General features: G+C 32.0%; 1 protein-coding gene across 9 annotated transcripts in view; it reads left to right on the top strand.

Annotated features, from left to right (window-relative positions):
• ATRX (ATRX chromatin remodeler) overlaps window positions 1-12613 on the top strand; it is a 183759-nt gene that overhangs the window by 73636 nt on the left and 97510 nt on the right. For 8 of the 9 annotated variants that reach the window (XM_051968398.1, XM_051968397.1, XM_051968401.1 and 5 more), the window contains 2 exons: window positions 3101-3168; window positions 3976-7013. In XM_051968398.1, coding sequence (XP_051824358.1) covers window positions 3101-3168; window positions 3976-7013 — 3106 coding nt within the window. The remainder of the gene's footprint in view (window positions 1-3100; window positions 3169-3975; window positions 7014-12613) is intronic. The other variant, XM_051968395.1, reaches the window with a different exon arrangement.

Raw genomic sequence — 12613 nt, 5'->3', positions numbered from 1 at the left:
CCTTCATTTCTCAGCTTTGGTTATTTGTGACTGTCAACCATGCCACTAGCCAATAATGGTTACTTGTAAAAGATACATCTTCAATATCTTTCTTCATATAGTAATTCTCCCATTTCTTTATTATTGCTTAAATTTCCTGGAAGCCAGTAACTCCCTAAGTGGTTCTGCGTGTTACAATATTTCCCTGAAAGAGATATTGGTTTCCCAATAGGGAACCAAACAGTCTTTAAGGGAAAAAATTTTTTTCTTCTCTTATATTTTAACACCTAATTCTAATTTCTGGTTTTACTATTACCACTTATGTCTAGTCATTCATGCTTAAAAACAGAGAAAGACAAACATATTTGCAGTTTCCCCAACAGTATGGGGGTTTAACTGGCTTATAAAGTCTGGGGCTGGTTTGGGAGGTGGAGTGTATCAGAACTGGGGTTTAGTCTTTTGTGGAAGAATTGTTCTGGTCAAAATGTCACTGGAAAATTCTGGGAGGGGGCAGCTAGGTGGCGCAGTGGGTAGAACACCAGCCCTGAAGTCAGGAGGATCTGAGTTCAAATGTGGTGTCAGACACTTAACACTTCCTAGTTGTATGACCCTGGGCAAATCACTTAACCCCAGTTGCCTCAGGGAAGAGGGGGGACAAGAGGGGTGGGGGAGAAAGAGAGAGAGAGACACAGAGAGAGAAAGAGAGAAGAAATTAAAATTCCGGGAGGAATGCCTAGAAGGTTACTCTACTTCCCATTTTCTTAATCATTTTGTGCTTGCTATTCTGAGCACAAACAACTTACTAGTAAAATCTCAATTTACAATAAATAGGATCTCAACTTTCCCAACAGAATAAAGATTCTAAATGGAGGAGAACAGATCTCTTTTATAGTTTTAAGGAGTAGAGAAAGTAGGAAAACTAGCATCATAGAAAGGAGAAAATATAATTGAATGAAATGTGGAAATGAGGAGTAGGGACAATTCTTTATTTCACTCCTAAGGCATATTGATTTTTTTGAGTCTAGCTGTATCATCAAGGGCAGAGACAGTCAGCCAGACTTGTATGGAAAGCAAACTAGACATCCTAGAAGGATGGCTTGATGGTGTAAAAATATTAGTGTCTCAAGTGGCTTCTTTAAAGGGGTAGAAGATTTTCTTGACACATGAATAGAAAACTGATTAAGAGAAAGCTGGATTTGTAAACTTAACTCATTACAGGCCAGTTATATTTTGAAGTAAGGTCAGAGAAAAAGAACCCTGATTTACTTATAGGCCAAAATCCATTAAATACTAAATAGGATCACTTTTTAAAAGACAGAGTTAATCTGATTAATTTCATTTCCTTTTCACCTGTAACATGTATATCAACTCGCATGTCTTCCATTTCTGGATTCCATTTTTGTTGCTTTATTGTTGCTGGAAGTTACAGGTGAGCTCTGAATTCACCTTAGCTCCATCTTGTCCAGTCTCTACCCTTCCTAGTGATATTTCCCTGTGGAATTCAGGGCAGGAGGACCCCAGGTCAGCTGAGCTTATCTGCAAATCAGACAATAGACAATGGCAAGGATCAGAGAAGCTTGAAATTGAGAGCATGATGTATAACAGTTCACTGCATTGTCAGTAGTTAGGAGGTGAAAAGGTAGGGGGCTGTGTATGCAACCCCTAAATTGTGCAAATTTTCTAATTCTGGCTGTTAACTACTTGGAGCCAAGGAATTTTCATCTTCTGTTCTCTTGTAAAAGTGTTAATAACTAACACAGTTGCTAAAAATGGTTGAAATGAAGCTTTTATTTAAATAACTCATTTGTTAAATGTATTTTCATCATTTGCTTAATTTTATTTGATAGATTTTCATTAGTAATTTTAGGAAATTTACCAATAGAGTAGTATGGCATAGAGGCCTGATGATTTTGTAATGCCTTGAGTGTTTTAGGACTTCATGTCTAATTAATAATACTTTAAACACTTTAATATTTAATTAACAAGTATTATATTAATTATATTATTAACAGAATAATTCATCACTTAATACATGATATATTTATCTATTAATAATAGTAATAGATAATTAATGTGTATTAAGTATATAATATTATTTATAATTATAATTTTAATAAATTTTATTTATTTGATTGTTATAACATAATAATTATATACTTATGATATATAATTTATTAAATATATTTGTTTAAAATATGTATTAATAATATATTAGTATGTTGTGAATTATATTAATTTTAATTGTATTATATTAATTAATATAATAAATACAGTATTTTCATTGTATAATATTATATGAGATGAGAGACTCATGGACTCCTGAATTAACTTTGCAGTGTGTTAAGTTCGAGGTGAATTGTTCATATCTAATTAAATAAAGTAAGTTAGCAATGAGAAATTATTGATTTGTACCCAAAATAGTTCCCCAAACAAAAACCTTTCACCCTTTTACCCTAAAAATTTGTTGTTGCCAAAATTCTTTTTTTTTTTTTTAAAGACCTTTGTATTGATTACAAAACTCTTGTGTAAGTCAGAAATAAGTACACCCATCTGAAACTAGTTTTATGACCTCGTATACTACTTGGTGTCTTTGGAGTCTGAGTGTTGACCTACATTCATAGGAGGAATTTCTTTACTTAGAATTTCCCTCAACTGAACAAAATAGTCGATTCTTCCCTGTCCTCTTGTTTTTGGAAGCATTGGTACTTTGTGGAGAAAAGAACTTATTCCAAGATACTGGTGTATTAATAGCACTCGTGAATATATTATTTAGCATAGGAAGCATAAATCATTTATTGATTTAGTATATTTCCAAAATGTCTTTTCCTTAATATGTTTAAAAGAATTGCACGTATTTAAGGTATATCAGATTACTTGTGAAGAGAGGAGGGTGGTAAGGAAGGGTTGAGGGAGAAAAATTTGGAACACTAAATTTTACAAAATTGAATGTTGAAAACTATATTAACAGGTATTTGTCAAATATAAAATATGTTTAAGAATTTTAAAAATGGTTTTCCTTAATAGTGTTTTATACAAAGCAGATCTAATGTTTTTAGCAACTTGAACACAAGTGTTAATATTTATTCAAAATGTAATAAAATAAATTTTTTTCTTTTAATAGAATTGCTACAAATATTATATGAGTGATGATATTAGCCGTGATGCAGATGGAATGGATGAACAGTGCAGGTAGGTATGAAAGGAAAAGGATGATGTTTTTTAAACTTCTGGCCGCTAAAGGGAAAGTATTAATTATTCTTTGCATTGATATTTATTTGTATGTCTTTTTCATTATATTTTTGATTTTTGATGGTAGTTATAATTATCATTAAATTATAATTTACATTTTAAAGGTCATTCAAAAATTTTACTTAAAATATGATAATATACATAAAGTATTTCACAAACTTAACACATTATTATTGTGTAATTATAATAAACTCTCATTATAGAAATAGTGATTATATTCATGGCTATAAGCCAAATCATTGTATAATATCATATCACTTGGTACATAGTAAATAAAATCCTAATGGGAGAAATTGGTTTCTTAATAGAATTCATTTTTCACTGATAAAAATTAAAACAACACATAGTCATTCTTGCTTAACAACCAGTTAGCCACTGACCTTTAAGGTAGTTTGTTGGGTTCCATTTAATCTGTTATTTATTTTGTGAAGTTTGAGGTGGAGTAGATATTTTTAGGTAATAGCAGGCATAAAGAATAGAACAGTTGAGATGGCACTGTCTTTTAACCCTGAAACGGAGTCTTATTCTAAAACTACTTATTTATAGAACCTTCTTCTTTATACCCTACCCCCCCAATCATGAAGTTCATGTGCTAACTTCCTAAGTGTAAATTTATTGTAGTAGATAAGTTGCATTGTTTTAGTCTTCACTCTTAAATTTTCTTTTTTAAGTTTAAATTGTTTTTTACAGTACTTCAATCAGGAGTACCATCTTACTCTTTTTTTTTTTTTTCTTTTTAAATTCCAGATGGTGTGCAGAAGGTGGAAACTTGATTTGTTGTGACTTCTGCCATAATGCTTTCTGCAAAAAATGCATTTTGCGCAACTTAGGTCGAAAAGAGTTGTCTGCAATAATGGATGAAAACAACCAGTGGTATTGCTACATTTGCCGCCCAGAGCCTTTGTTGGACTTGGTCACAGCATGTGACAGCGTATTTGAGAATTTAGAACAGCTGTTGCAACAAAACAAAAAGAAGATAAAAGTTGAAAGTGAAAAAAGTAATAAAATATTTGAAAATACACAAAGATTTTCTCCCAAAAAAAATAGTTCAAATTGTAATGGAGAAGAAAAGAAATTAGATAATCCTTATTCTGGATCTTTAACTTACTCTTTTACAGCACTAATGGTGCCAAAAGACATGATTAGAAAGACAAAAAAGCTAGTTGAGACCACTGCAAATATGAATGCTAGTTTTGTAAGATTTTTGAAGCATACCTCTGAAAATACAGAAATAAGCCCAGTGATTAAGTTACGTCAACTTAAAGCTTTTAAATCTGTGCTGAGTGATATCAAAAAGGTTCATCATGCATTAGAAGATGGTGTGAACTTGGAGATTCGTACTTTGGATTCTTTAAGCAAAGAGACTGTTACCAAAGAGCATAAAGCTGAGGGTGTTAAACCAGAAACTGAAGTTACAAAATTGGAAATGTGCTCTGAGTCTAAAAAGAAGGACTTTTCAAAAAGTGATACTAAATTATCAGTGAAGCGAGTTGATAGTGAAATTGTTGGTCAAAGTCTTCCAGTGGTAGGGCAACCAGTAAACAAAAATACTAGTGCTGAAGAAAAGAAATCTAATCGAAAAGAACCTCACTTTGAGCCTGCCAACACTTCTGAAGCCTTAGATATGGACATTGTGTCTGTTCCTTCTTCAGTCCCTGAAGACATTTTTGAGAATCTTGAAGCAGCTATGGAAGTTCAAGGTTCATCTGACCAGCAGCGGGATGGCAGTAGTGCAGCAGATCGAGATGTAGAGAGTTCTGTAAAATCAAATGTGACTTCAAAAGACCACAAAGGAGGTACCAAATTCAAAATATCAGCTAAGGTAACAAAAGAATTATATGTTAAACTCACACCTGTTTCCCTTTCTGATTCTCCAGTAAAAGCTGCTGATTGTCAGGAGGCAACACAAGAAAAGGAAGAAAAGAAAAGTTCTGGTCTTCCTTCTAAGACAGAAACCCGCAGCTCTCGAAAGGAAAGAAGTGATGAAGATTTTGTTGACAATGACATTCCATTAGTTTCAGAAGAAGGGGACCTTCGGAGATCCCCACGTGTAAAGACGACCCCTCTAAGACGACAGACTGAAGCAAATCCTGTGACATCTAATTCAGAAGAAGAAAGTAATGATGGATATCATGAGAAACGGAAGAAAAAATCATTAGTGCAATCAGTAAAAAAGGATAAACGGACTTCTTCTGATAGTGCCATCGATGGCCCCAAACCTAATAAGGTTCCTAAATGTAAGCCATTAGAGACTGTGGCTCCAAGTTCAGACTCTGATGAAATGCCTACTGTTCTCAAAGAAGTATCTATGGCGAGTCACAGTTCTTCAGATGCTGAACATAATGAAACAAGTGACAATGTTCCAAAGAAGTCTCTGTATGATTTAAAGGCTCAAACATCCAAAGGTGGTGACAAAGGAAAAAGAAAACGAAAAAACTCCACTTCAGGTTCTGATTTTGATACAAAGAAAGGCAAAGAAGTCAAAAGTTTCACAGGTTCTAAAAAGAAACGCCAAAACCAATCAGATTCTTCCAATTATGATTCTGAATTAGAAAGAGAAATAAAAACTATGAGTAAAATTGGAGCTGCCAAAAAATCCCAAAAGAGACTTTCCAAGAAAGAGGATTATGATTCTTCTGATGATGAAAAGCAAATCAAAAAAGGAATGGGCAAGCAAAAGAAAAAAGATTCTAAGATTACAATAAATGAATCATCTGATGATGATGAAGGTAGACAAAAGACTTCTTGCTTTTCAGAAGATTCTGCTGATAAAGAAAAGATGAGTACAGAAGTAGAACACTTACTTAAGAAAGATGAGGTGACATCATCTGATGCTAACAAATCTTCTGTGAAAGAAGAATCTTGCAATTCTCCTGAAAGCAATAAAGAGACAGAACTCACTGAAAAAAGTAATCGTGTGAAAAGCAAACCTTTTAAGAAGACACAGGAGGCTTCATTTGATGATGTTCCTGACAAGTCCTTACAAAAAGAGGAAAGTGGTGAATCCTCGGATGATGACAAGAAACAGAAAAAAGTAATTGAAACAAAAGAAAAGAAAACTTCTAACTTGAAAGAGATTGCACATAAGGAGAAAGATGAGGCATCATTCGATGGCACTGAAAAATTTCTTGAGAAAGAAGACAGTTCCCATTTGCCTGAAGATCTTGATCCAAATAAGCATGGTACAACTGAAATGGAAAAGAAAAGTAAAAAATTAAGAGAGAGAAGTTTTAAAAAGAAGGAAGAATTATCTGATGATACTGAAAAATTATCAGGGAAAGGAGAAAGTGGTGATTATTCTGAAGGTAAAAAAGGACTATCTGGTAAGGAAAGAAAGAAGGAAAATTTGGGGGAAAAAACTTCTAAGACTGCTCAAGATGGTGTATCTTCTGATGTTGAGAAGTGTCTCACAAAAGAAGAGTGCTGTGATTCTTCTGATGACAAGAGAAGGAAAAGAATAGAGTCTCGGGAAAGGCGAAACTTAAATACAAAAAGAAGTAATATAACAAAACAAAGTGGTTCATCTTCTTCTGATGTTGAGGAAGCATATTCTGAGGACAATAAACAAAGAAAGCAACTGTCACTGACCAAAAGTAAGAAAAAAGAAAGTGTAAAAGAGAAAAAGAAAAAGTCCCCCAAAAGAAGTGCCAAAAAGCAGCAAGAAATTGCTAGTTCTTCTTCTGATGAAATGGGAGATGATGACCATCATTCAACAGGCGATGGGAGCGGTGATGAACAGAAAATTAAACCAGTAACAGAAAATCCTGGAACTTGCCACTCTTCAGGTGTGGAAAAGTTAGATTTTAAAGCATTTCTTAATATAATTTAGGTACTTACTGTTAATAGTATTATAAGAGGGTAGTACATTATTTCTGATAGATCATTTATTTTTATTTTATAGCCTCTCAGTACTTCAATACATTTTTTTTAGAGGATGAAGTTTTTTTCCTTCCAATTTTTAGAATACTTTTTGATAACTTATTTTAAAACAACCAAAGGTATTTATGGCATTGCCACTCTGTTACAAAATCCAAGTGCATTAGGATAAATTAAGTCCATTTCTGTTATGTTTAATTCCTGGATACTTTTTTTGCATCTGTAATCCCAGTGATTTTGCACATAGTATGAGCACTTAATAAGTGCTTTTTTGAATGAATCACAATTGGCTTGCAGAAATTTTTAGTGCAACCCAAGTACACTCAGACCAATTTGGTGCATTGTTATGTCACGGAGTTGAATGTCTTAAGTTTTCAGTTTTCTCAGACGCTTTTTAAATTGTGAAGATTAGTTTGGCATGCCATGCAATCCTTCAAAATAAATTGGTTCAGCTTCATTGACATTTGGTTAAAGTCAATCATCAAATGACCCAAACAGGCATTTCTATCTTTTAATAAATAAAGCAGAGAGATAGTGAGTAGATCAGGAATTTCTTGAAGATTTTTCCTTTCTTCTCCATTCACTTCTCCAATCAGATTTTAATACCAGTCTAATTCAGATTTGGCCAAATTTTTCCTTGGTGTATTATTGTTGGTTTCCTTATCCTTACTTTAAAATCAGACTATTGGTTTCTATTAAGATATAATATAATTTAAAAACTGCATACATTTTAATTATTCTCTTTTGGCCTTTTCAAAATTTCATATGCTATAAGATTTCACAAATAATTGGTATGCTATTAATTCTGCATTGTTATTTTTTATTACTTCCTCTTGGATCTTGGTCTTTCAGATATCTAATCTGATTTTTTATATGCATTGGTTTGAATATAAATTAAAATTTTAATTCCTTTCTTAAAAACTTTTGTAGCCAAAATACTGAATTTGAAAATAGTTCTATGCATATTGTGCTTACTAATTTGTGGCTTTTTTGACTTGAATTTATAACTTGTTTTTTTTTTTTTTCCTGAGGCAATTGGGCTTTAAGTGACTTGCCCAGGGTCACACAGCCAGAAAGTGTTACATGTCTTAGGCCAGATTTGAACTCAGGTCCTCCTGACTTCAGGACTGGTGCTGAATTCATACTTTTTGCAGCTATACCTCTTGTTTCATAATGAGCAATTTTTAAGATATGGTATCTAATTGCATAATAAGTTATTATCCTGTTCAGCTCTTCATATTACTAGTCATAATCAACTATGTTTTAGGCTATAAGCAAACTAAATTCGGATGAGTGGAGTTTAGGGTATTTAAATTTCTCAATTTTTTAAAACATGTATCATCATAATGAAGATGTTTAATCTTATTTCAGCTTTATATGTTCATTTCATAAATGAGATCACTTAATTTGCTGCAGAATTTGGTTTTTATTGTAATTTGCACCCTTTATTAGTGATTTAGCTTGATGCATGTATGTCTTCTATCTGGAGGACTTGAGTGGTCATCTATTACAGAATATACAAACATTCATTTAATTCATACAAAACACCTAGTTAGGCATTTGGGATTGAAATATGTCATTGAAATTTTTTTTTGTCCTCAAGAGTATACATCAAAAATTAATATATAGGAATATATTTATAGAAATATATAGGAATATAGATTTATATCCAAAAGGGACTTTAAAAGACAATTTGATCCATTCTCATTTTCCAGATATTAAATGTTTTTTCAAAGTGATACAAATGTACTATTGCTAAGGTAGACATTAGAGTGTCAAAATTAATTTGGTACACTGATTTTTTCTGGATTAACAAAAGCAAAGTTTTAATATTTATGATTTCTTCCCAGGTAAACTTTGATTGAAAGTTGAAGTACAAATGGGTCATAGTACGGTTCTAGAAGAAGAAGGAAGGTACCTTTTTAAGTGATTGATAGGCCTGGTATGCTGGTCTCAGTGACAGACTTGTGATTAGAACATTTCAGGAAAAAGTTTTTCAAGTTGAGTGGATACTTTACTTTAGACATAGCTTTCTGTCTTCAAGGAACACATTTCTCCATAATTTCTTCAGGTTAACACTACTTAGTCTTCTCACAAGTCTTTGCAGAGTGTTGTCATGCTTTCCAGAAACTCAATAAAATCTATAGGTTTAGATTCTTAATTCCACAAAAATTCTACCCTCTTGACTCTAAATATAGCTTTACCTTATCCTGTATTCTAAGCAAAAAGAAAATATCAATAACCTAGGGTTGTATTAGGAAACTGTAGTTTTCTCTTTGTTTTAGTCTTAGAGAAAGATAAGGATTGAATGATTTGATGATGAGGTATGAGTGACATCTAATGAGTTTATATGTATTTTAAGAGTAGTACAGTTTGAAAGGCATGTGAATTGTTCCAAGAGTAGCCATGTGAAACAAAATTAAGTCTTGTGGCTTTTTAATGCCAAGCTGAGTATTTCCTATTTTGTTTATGGATTCTGAAAGTTTTCAAGCAGCAGAAAAATTTATTTAGACTCTTTAGAATGTTGCGTTCAGTTCTGGGAAAATTAAGAAATATATTGGTAGAAGGTCTTGTAAGGCAGTGTATTGAAGAAAATAGCTCTGTTGAACTTTATAGGGAAAAGATTTGGGGGACTTGAGAGGTATATTCTAATATTTTAAGGATTGTTTCTGAAAGGGAGTTTAGACTTCCTTTTGATCAGCAAGTGTATACCTCAGAAAACTGAATATATGTGGTAAAAAAAAGATTATTAAATCTTAATGTGAAAAAATAAAGAATAAGAAGAATGAACAGTTATAGCAGTTCCAAAGTATAATGACCTGCCTTGAGAAATGGCTGGCTTCCTCTTCTTTGATGTATTTAAGCAAAGACTGCATGGTCACTAGTCAGACATGTGATTGTAAGAATTCCTTTCATATATTTCTTGTTCTTTGTGCTTTCTGAAGTCTCTTCTTATTCTTAAAATATGTGATATTGTCCACGTAATTGTGGCAGGTAATTTAAAGTTGGAGGGTAGGGAAGTGAGACTAGATATGAAATGCTTATATATTCAGATTCTTTTGTAACATTTATATTTAGGCAAGGAGAACATTACTGTGGGTCATATTAGATTGAAAGACTTTTCCTTTTAAATAAAGGAATTATGATTATAATTCCTACTGTTTAATAGTTCTTATCAAAATACTTATTTTTGCATAAGCTAAAGGTATTCTTATATCGAGTTGTATAGAATTATCTCTTTATTATGTTTTTTTTGTTGTTGTTCTAAGGACAATATTAGCAATTATTAATAAAGAGACTTACATTCTAGTGTACTTCATTTTGTGTGATCTCTTATTTTTGGACCTATAGCATGTATTGAAGTTGAAAGTTATTTATTTAGGAAGAGTTGATGCTGTGTATCTATTTTAGACGACTTAATTAATAAGAGGTGTTACATATGATTGGCTAAAATTCGAGGGAATTATTTTCTTTTGTCTATTTGCTTTTGGTCAATTTCCATTTTATTATTACCTATAGACATGGATATGATGTACAGTTTCTAGATTTTTTTTTTTTTGATGCTTGTCTGTGTTGCTATTTTTAAGGGAGAATTTATCCCATTGGGAAAATGAGAATGAGAAAAATTATTTAGGAAAGCCCTGCTTGGGAAAAATTTTAAGACAAAAACTTTTTTGATGTAAAAGAATCTACTGTCTGAGCAAGTTCTGCACCTGACAGCTTAACTCCTTTGTTTCTCAAATACTACTAGGCATTTAGGTCTGTTCATAAAAAACTTGATAAAATTTTACATTTCTGAAATTTTTTGATACCTTTTTTTTTTTTCCTATCATCTTCACGGAAAGTGAAGTAAGTAGCTTGCAATACTGTCTACACAAAATAATGGCAGTGTAAAAGGAAAGAAGCAAGTATAAAGTACCAGAAACTTAAAGTTGAGAAATAAGAAAAACCAATTTTTGCCTCAATGAAAAAAAAATGGCAATAAAATATCTCCTTTTTTGTTTACGATACCGAGGTCTCCAGGATTAGAACATTGCATCTGACGTCAAGTTTTTTGTGTGTTGTTTTACCAACTAAAGTTAATTTGAAAAGATCAGCAAAACAAAGAAATAGTTTTGTTTGATAGCCTTTCTTTTTTATATCTTTTATATTTGAATACTTCATTCCTCTGTAAGTCATCCCTTTTAACAAAGGCTAATAAGGAATCAAATGAAAGGGTGGAGTTGTGCAATTTCAACAATCAATACCTTACTCAAATTTTACATCATATGCAATGTTATTCTTCTATAGTATATTTTTTTAAAATATACATTAAAATATACTATAAAAACATAAAAAATAAAATAAATAAAAATTGTTATTTGAGTAAGAACTTGTTTCTCCATTGGTGAGTTATCTTATATGTGCACAACACGGCCAAGATTGTATAAGTGAAAAAATAAAAAATAAATTGGGACACCCAAAATCGGTGAGGCAAAATTGATCTGCCTTCTAACACAGAAAAGGCCTTTAAGCATTTGCTCATTACAGATTGGTTCTGATTGCTTCTTGCTTTATGCATCGTTCAAACAATTTTGCTTATCTTACTTCTCAGTGAATTGCAGATTGGATGATAAATTTTAGCTAGAGCATATAGTTTTAATTTTCTTTGTCGTAATTTTGGATATGCTGCCCTTTGGAAAAGTGTTTCTTTCCACTTCCAATAAGGTATCTTTCCCTTGGTGTTTTCTTTACATAATTTATTGAATCCAGGGAAATTTTCATACCATAAATAAAATTTGATTATATGTCTTTTTATTTAAAAAATAATTTAAACAAATTTGAAATTTTGAACCACTACAATTTGGGATAGTAGACAAAGAAAATGTCAATTGACAGTTAATGAAATGACAATAATAAAAAGGAAGTTTAACAATTATGTAGCAAAGCAGAACATACTAACTAGTGGGTTGCTGTAGAATCTGGCCATTTCAGACTCCAAAATAGCCCTTTAGAATAAATGTCACTGATATGCACCAGCTGAATGAGTGCTAGGCATTAAGAAAAAGGTAACTTAGGTTGTGTTACGAACTTATGTTCATTTTTCTTTGAGGACTAAAGAAAGCTTTCAGGAAAATTTATAAAATATTTCTGGAGAAATTCCTTTAAATGATTAATATTAAATATCTTCAGATTATATCCCTAAATTGTTTGGTATAAATTTGTTTGCCAAAATATGTCTAGACTATTAGAGTGCTTCTAGGATTCTATTTCAACAGTTGATTCCAAGAAAAAAATTTACTTACATGAAATTCCCACAAAGATCAACTGGCATTATTAATGGACAAGAGGTTGGATTCAAAAAGAGCCGCATCATTAGCACTTTTCTGTGTGATCCTGAGAAAGTCACATAACATCTTCGACCCTGAATTTTGTCATCTGTTAACAGGAGAAAGCAGAGTGGAGTGGCCTGTAAGGTCCCTTCTATCTTTTTGTCTCTGATCCTCTTATTAAAGAAAGTCTTGATGAT

The sequence above is a fragment of the Antechinus flavipes genome, chromosome X, assembly GCF_016432865.1.
Source record: "Antechinus flavipes isolate AdamAnt ecotype Samford, QLD, Australia chromosome X, AdamAnt_v2, whole genome shotgun sequence".
In the NCBI taxonomy this organism is placed as follows: domain Eukaryota; kingdom Metazoa; phylum Chordata; class Mammalia; order Dasyuromorphia; family Dasyuridae; genus Antechinus; species Antechinus flavipes.
This window is presented reverse-complemented; position numbering and strand designations above follow the sequence as displayed.